General features: G+C 37.1%; 1 protein-coding gene across 1 annotated transcript; it reads right to left on the bottom strand.

The window, feature by feature from the left end:
- Positions 1–3822: 3822 nt before the first annotated feature.
- LOC110464725 (sepiapterin reductase-like) lies at positions 3823–7151 on the bottom strand. The gene is made up of 3 exons (XM_021520089.1): positions 6197–7151; positions 4951–5103; positions 3823–4184 (listed from the first exon to the last, which is right to left on the bottom strand). Exons 1-3 carry the CDS (start codon positions 6735–6737, stop codon positions 4066–4068), a joined length of 813 nt encoding a protein of 270 aa, XP_021375764.1. The 5' UTR covers positions 6738–7151; the 3' UTR covers positions 3823–4065.
- Between the last annotated feature and the right edge of the window lie 674 nt (positions 7152–7825).

The raw sequence follows: 7825 nt of genomic DNA, 5'->3' as shown, positions 1-7825 counted from the left end.
ATAATTCATATTCAAAGATGAGAATTTATGCTGAATATTTTTAATATATCACAATTTCCAAAGCTAACTTCTGTCTGAAATGAAGTAAAATATAGTACATCAACAACAAACTGTTACCCAATCTGTACTCGGTGTCTATATAAAACATATAGTCAGTACCTACATGTAAGCAAACGCTAAACTCTAAGGCGATACCAAAGGGACACCACACATAGATGAGAGGAATACAAATCTCTGACCTATCTTGTATTTAGAATAGGGGGACAAACACAGGTTGGCATAATTACATGAATTTTGATTCCGGAAACTACATTTGATTGAATAAATAACATCAATCAAATAAATTGATTTTGTACATGGTTTTGCGTCACATTGTTGAAGTGCGGCTTTCTCGCTGTCGCCGGTAGTCTAGAGGTAGAACGCCGGGTTTGTGACCGAAGGGTTGCGGGGTCAAGTCACGGCACGGCACTGTGTTATATCTTTGAACAAGATGCTTTACTGCGCTTGTTCCATGTTACTCAGCTGTAAATGAGTACGTGGTTGGACAGTGCTCGAATTGTTGAAATGCTAGCTGTTAGCGCCGAAATGGCAGCACCGACTGTATGCTCACCAGGGAGTTGAGAAAGATATTGGCTGGTTGCAAAGGCCCTATAACCACGGATAATAATGAACCGCTTCGAGACGACCTATGGACTAGGTCGTGATAAAGCGGTATATAAGAACCTCGACTTATATTATAATAATCGAAATATCCATTATCGCTTCTCGCTTGGTCATATTTTTTTACTTATACGTTTAATTTAGGAGTCGATGCTAACAGGCCCGTCCTGATGTTTTCCAAATCCTCCATATTCCTTGCCATAAGTACAATCACAGATGAGGAAGAAACATGCACCAAACTTTAGAACTATACATCTGCATAGTCCTCCACTAGCGCCAGCTATAACTACAAAGCACATCCTAATGAAGATGTTCTCTTGTGTCTCCATCAGGTTGCTATTTCTTGTCTAATTTATGTAAACAAGATTGATAAAGATACAGAGTTCATCACCCCGTCTACTGCCGCAGTATCTAAATTATCTATCATGTGAACATATTGATTTATTCTCTGGTCAATAGGTCGAAGGGTAATTATCAATGCAATTTGAACCCAGGAGAAACACTGGGTTAATTTCATGGTCTATCAGATGAGGCAGGGTGGTCGGATGGCGCTGTGGAAAACGCACTTGCCTTTCAACAGGGAACAGGACCAAGGTCGCCCTAGGCCGTTAAGCTGATACGGATCCGTATCAGCTTCAGGTAGAAATCCACCATGCTGTATCAGCTTCACTGGCCTTATGACCTAAAACTGTTAACGGTATCTTTTTATTTGTTCTGAGGGGGTCTTTCACACCAGAATTTGACACTCATTAAATAACAAGGCTGCCCAAAGTCCACCAATGACCATATTGTCAGTTGCACGGTGGCATGTACCTCAGGGGGCTGTAATTAGCGGGGGAGGGGGTCTGTGGCCGAGTCCACAGGTGTCCGGTAAGCGTGATCACTCGAGCATAAAACTATTACCACTGGGTCCTCTAACATGAGAAACATTTGAGAAAACAACTTTAAGACTTGAAAAACAAACACTTGATGAGGCCATTATGAATTAATTTACTCACATATGATTGTATTTGACAACGCTGAAACAGCGTGTGTATAGTACACAACGGAAAGCGGAGAGGAAATCCTGATTTGTTATTTTTATAGGAAGAAAGGCCCCAATCAAAAAAGTTGTTTCAACCTTTTATCAATATTGACATTATTTTATAAAGTTTTAGAAGAAATTTTAACACGGTAATTTTTAGTTAAACATTTTCTCTTACCATAATTTTAAATGTGAGATGACATTAATTTTCCCTTTTGAACGTCCGTTAAAAATGAAACATATCAGCTTAACGAAATTCTAGGGACAACCCTGCGTGGGTTTTCATCGGGTATTTCGATTTCCTGAATAATCAAAGACCCCCAGCGCACTTCTATTAGGACCAACAAGGGTGATCTAGTGTCGGTATCTTCTCAGTTCATGCTGTCTGGGTCTGCCGGTTTCTACTGTCAGTTGACGTCGGTGTCTGTCTCGTTTCTCTTGTCATTTAGAGCTGCTGGTGACTCCTCGGTTACTGGTATTTATTTGCATCGTCGTTTCTACTGTTTATCTTGGCGTTTAGATTCAGTAACTCCTCGGTTGCTGATGTCGGCTGGCGTCGGTGTTTCTTTAGTTCCTCTTGACGTCTAGAGTCGGTAGCTCGGTTGCTGTTGCCTGCTTGCGTCGGTGATTCTCCAGTTCCTCTTGTCGTCTAGAGGCGGTAGCTCGGTTGCTGTTGTCTGCTGGCGTCGGTGTTTCTCCAGTTCCTCTTGTCGTCCGGAGTCGGTAGCTCGGTTGATGTTGTCTGCTGGCGTCGGTGTTTCTCCAGTTCCTCTTGTCGTCTGGAGTCGGTAGCTCGGTTGCTGTTGTCTGCTGGCGTCGGTGTTTCTCCAGTTCCTCTTGTCGTCTAGAGTCGGTAGCTCGGTTGCTGTTGTCTGCTGGAGTCGGTGTTTCTCCAGATCTTATTGTCGTCTAAAATCGGTAGCTCGGTTGCTGTTGTCCGCTGGCATCGGTGTTTCTTCAGTTTCTCTTGTCGTCTAGAGTCGGTAGCTCAGTATCTGTTGTATGGTTATGTTAATTACCTCTCATTTTCTTGTTTCTGCTGATTGCTTTCCTGTTTTTGTCTCTTTCTTCACGCTATATATTATCTGTTGGTTTCGGAATATGCAGATGGAATTTTAAGAAATAAGCAAGTAAATAATACATGTTTGAATATTCCGATAATTATTTATAGTATTACAATTTTTTAAGTAGATTAAGCATTGTTCGGTGTTTTTGAAATAAAAAATACTTCAGATAATGTCATGTTTGATCCACAAAATTCTAACCCTAATATTATGATGAAAAAAATAAAATCATACTCTTTTTTCTTGTTGATTATTATTTTATTAATTCTGTTTATTGGAACAATATCTCTGCAAACACCATTGAAATATTTGGGTTCATAGAAAGTGTACAACAAACAGTGTTATTTAAACCTCGCTGTTATTGCTTACATGGTTGAAGTAATGTTACAAATGTATGATGAAGCGTTGTTAATTTCGGCATACTTTATTAATAACTACACCTAATATGTACAATAACCTGTGTGTGCTAGGTTCATCTTTTTATAATCTGGAATCGTCATCATAAGATTTACAGATATATTGTTTATAATTTAATCTTGCTTGTAACAAACCTTTTCATTGGCCTAAACATTTGTGTTTTCATCCCATAACATAAAAAATGACGTCGCCGTTTGTAACGTCGCTTTTGATTGGCTGATACAGCGGCGTAATAATTTCTAACAGAAAAGAGTCCATCAATAAAAGTTGATTTCCACAGGGATTGTGTATAGTAGATTAAATTATAAGGATTAACTTGAATATATTTTTTATGTTATGGAGCTATAACACAAAAAAACGGAGTGTAGTCTCATTTAGAGTACACTCCGTTTTTTTTGTGTTAAATCTCCATAACATAAAAAATATATTCAAGTTAAACCTTAAATAGTGATATTCAACTTTTCTTTTACAAATCATATACATTTTTTAATAAATATTCAAAGCAAAAGCATGAATACATCAAACGATTACACAATTCCGTCTTTTCGTATTGCAGAGTTATCTTCTCTTGTGAGCAGGTATTGATTGTAACGTCATTGGTTTGTGAGAGTAACGTCATCAATTTTTGAGAAAACGACGTAATTTTCTCACACAAACCAAAGACGTAACAATCAATACCTGTTCACAAGAGAAGATAACTCTGCAATACGCAAAGACGGAATATTAATCCTTTTATAAAAAGCAGCAAGCCAATACTGATGTTCAGTCTAAGAAGAACTGTAACTGCGTAATAACTTCATATGGAACAGATCTCCGAATATTTATTGGAAATTGAATGACATTATGACGGTTATGCAGTATTTTCAAATAGACAATTTTCAGTTGACACTATACGCAGAATCAAAATATTTTGTCACTTTCTACGTATACAGCATTTTCAAATCTGTTTTCCTCCAGTATCTGGACAAGCTTAGAGATTGGGACATCTGGGAGAGTCGTCGTACCGTCAATCCTAAACTCTGAAGAGACAAAATCAGATAAAACAATGTTAATCTTATTTGTAACTATAGGTTGCATATCATGTCTTACCCACTATCAGTTCATATAGGCTACACAGAATGGCTTAATGGCTAAGATATAAAACATCTCGTATTCAGCGTACTGATAATAAGTTAAACACCCAAATTTAGCTTTTATAAAAAAAAAAATAGTTTGCTTTCTTACTTTCAAGACGGATCTAAATAAACTTTTCCAGCTGCCGTAACCAAATTGCCTTATTTTACGTTAAATCATTTCTACACGAGCAGTTAAGAAAACATACAAGAAACGACAGGGAAATGTCAATTCAATCCTCAATATAGATACTCAAGCAACATATACTCCAGAGACAGGATAGAGTTTAGAATAGAAAGTGAGTCATACAAAACACAGAGAAAGGTGAAAATAAACACCGATTTCTGATAACAACATACATTTTAATGTTTCAAAGGCATAAACATTGATTATACCCTGTCATAGTGTGTATTAACGATCTTATCTCTAAGGAATTACTCTTAAATAGCTACATGTATATGATATAACCACAAAACGTTTGCGTACAAAACCTATAATACCTGCACAAAGTTTCAGCTTTCACCTCCTTACACTAGTTGAACTCTCTTATTCTATCCTGCAGTTGATTTTGTAAGATAGGTTCCCCGATACTAGGTTCCGGCCCTTAATGATCAGAGTTGACCGATAAACCGATAAACTCATACAGACAGCCAAACAAACTAGCACACTTACGTTTCAGCATTTCAACCATAGACTTGAGAGGACACATGTTTTCTAGTCCTCTCATCATGTCTGTGTCTGAGGCACCTGGGGCGAACGTCAGTATCCTCAGAGAGGGCTCCTCTACGGCCAGTACACGCATATACATGTCACGGGCAGCCTTACCTATAAGAGGAATGTAGACAATAGCGATCAATATAACAAGTGTATACTACACAACGTCATAAAATATTAATACATGTAATGAACGTCAACAAGAACTACAAAAAATCCACACAAATAAGGTCCACCACACTCTAGGGACGTAACATTTCTTTTCGGATATCGTCGATGAAAAGGGCGACGCTTACCTCTCTAAATACCTGATGGTACTCTTCTTTTACTTTTTCCAATCTCTCTAAATATATCTTTAATTGGTTTGTAATTATCAATACTCACATGGTTTGAGTTGGAATTATGATTTTGCTTATAAACAAAATAACGATCACCAAAGTAAAACAAAATATTACACAACATAGCACATTAATTGAATAGCTATAAAGCAAAGATTGTAGATAAAAAGCACAGTATAAATTTCCACAGAATCGATAGCACCAGAACAAATAATGAACAGTGAAAACATTCACATGGAGACTGATGAAAAAAAGACCATGTGTTCTGAAGACTAGTCGTCTTCTGCCATGCAGACACCTACTATTTTATTCAAATTAAAATGGTGTCATGTCCGCACTAAAAGAAATCTGGTAGTGACAACGAAACAGCAAGGAACACTAAATCAAAAAGAAAATCATCGACCGTACACCATACAAGTATAAATTTCCTTTAGAGAAAATGATAACGACCAGAAAACAAGCCTTACCAGTTAAATATAAAAAAAATAGTATTTGGTTGGAAAATAACGTTCTAGTTTTTCGATTGAATTTAAATGTAACATGTTGCGTTAAGATCGATCTGAATTGACTAGAACTGTCCACGGACAAATATAAGATCCCAAGGAGTCGGGATTGAGGTAGGATAGTCTATTGCTCAATATTAGGGCAAAAGTAGCGACAAATTGGAAGATAAATATGTATTCCATGGCATTTGTGACGTCATAATTGACACACTGTTATATGATTACATAACTGATAGGTTGAAGCTAAAAAAAAAAAAGTCATACCGATATATATATTTAACAGGCTATGGTAATTTTTATCTCATTTTCTGACTTTAGATATACATTAAATTTAACGTTTGTGTTCATACGAGAATACTTCACCTGCACAGTAAAGCTGAAGTGGCGGCACAGGAGTTGAGGTACCTGCTGACGTCATATTTACGACGACACGAGATTTTGTGGAATCGGAGAAAGTCTGAAAGAAACTCGTGTTAAGTAGGATCATCCCGGTTAGGTTGATGTCGAAGTACCTCCGGACAAACGTGGAGTCTGAAAGATCCAACGATGTTTTTGTTACATCACCGATAGTAGCACAATTGTGTACGATCATATACTGTTCAAAGTCAGCTTGCGAAAAGTTGTTTTCTGCTATGATTTCATTGAATATATCTTTGAAATAATCCTTATTTTCCGAATGTCCCTGGTCATATTGTCGTACCAATACGCTGATATTCGGAGCCAACGACAACACTTCCGACTTGACACTTTCTAGAGCCTCCACATTCCTTGCCATAAGTACTAGAACCGAAGTAGCTGGAAACTTGGCACCAAACTGTAGTGCCATACATCTCCCCAGTCCTCTACTGGCGCCGGTAATGACTACAAAGGTTTTCTTAAGGAAGAGGTTTCCCGGCTTTTCCATCTTGTTTCTCACATACACTCTCTGACTAATAACAGTGCTCCTATCGCCCCTCCAGACTCGCGGTATCTAATTTATGTAATGAGTTCTTTTATCTCTTCAATGGTAAATAAAAAGTCAACTCTGAACCTTGTCCTTGCTACGTTCTTACATGTACTTTAGATTAGGTCGTTCAATTCAGATTAAATACGCATATTATTATATATATGCATTGATAGTTTAATTTGATCTGCGACAATAACTATTCATTTAAAAATGTAAAAATATAAAACAATTTGACACGTGCTTCCAGTCTACCTTTGGTCATAATGTCGAATAACCGCACAGTAACAGTAACTCCTAAAAGGGGGATCCTATCCTCCCCAAGCACAAGAAGTTGAAAATCAAAATTGTCCTAACTACTGTTGAGAACGGAAGGTAGGTTTGGAGAACTCCTTATTTATAAACTGTGTTATTGCTAACCATACAGTGATACAATGTACATGAGTACAAATTGTTTTTGCCGGATAGCTGTGACCTTGCATATATACCGTGTTTGTTACATACATCTAGGTAGTATGTTGGGTTGTCGGATCATGTTTATACGTTCATAAAGTTTATTATTTGAATTCCTTTTATTATCAGGCGGATTTCGAAACACTAAATGACTCTCAACGTACTAAAATCGATTTAAATGATTAAAAACAAATTAAATGAGCTATAGATTAAGATATGAAAATGTTGTATACCAAAGTTTTAAGAATATTTGACAGTTTCATTTATATCATATTCATTTCATCAATCCCCTCCCCTTTTTGCAGATGTTCATGTTATTGTAAAACTGGTTTTCTCACTTGGATTACCATTTTCAGATTTTCGTAAGTAATGAGTTCGATAGATTTATATCGCAATTTGATTTTTAACCAGTCATATGTGTTAGTACTGTAATGACTGAACTTGAATTTGAACTCAATGATGCTAAAGGCTTCTCTACACCAGCCGCCTACCTTGCTCTCCACTTACAACATGACCCAAGAGACGCGGAGACATAACGAAACGTTATGCATAATATTCCAGACGTGAAAATGCTATCATTACTTCATTGAATCCGT

The sequence above is a fragment of the Mizuhopecten yessoensis genome, unplaced genomic scaffold (genome assembly GCF_002113885.1).
Source record: "Mizuhopecten yessoensis strain PY_sf001 unplaced genomic scaffold, ASM211388v2 scaffold11027, whole genome shotgun sequence".
Taxonomy (NCBI): Eukaryota; Metazoa; Mollusca; class Bivalvia; order Pectinida; family Pectinidae; genus Mizuhopecten; species Mizuhopecten yessoensis.
Note: the sequence above shows the minus strand (reverse complement) of the source record. Positions and strands in the feature narration are given on the sequence as shown.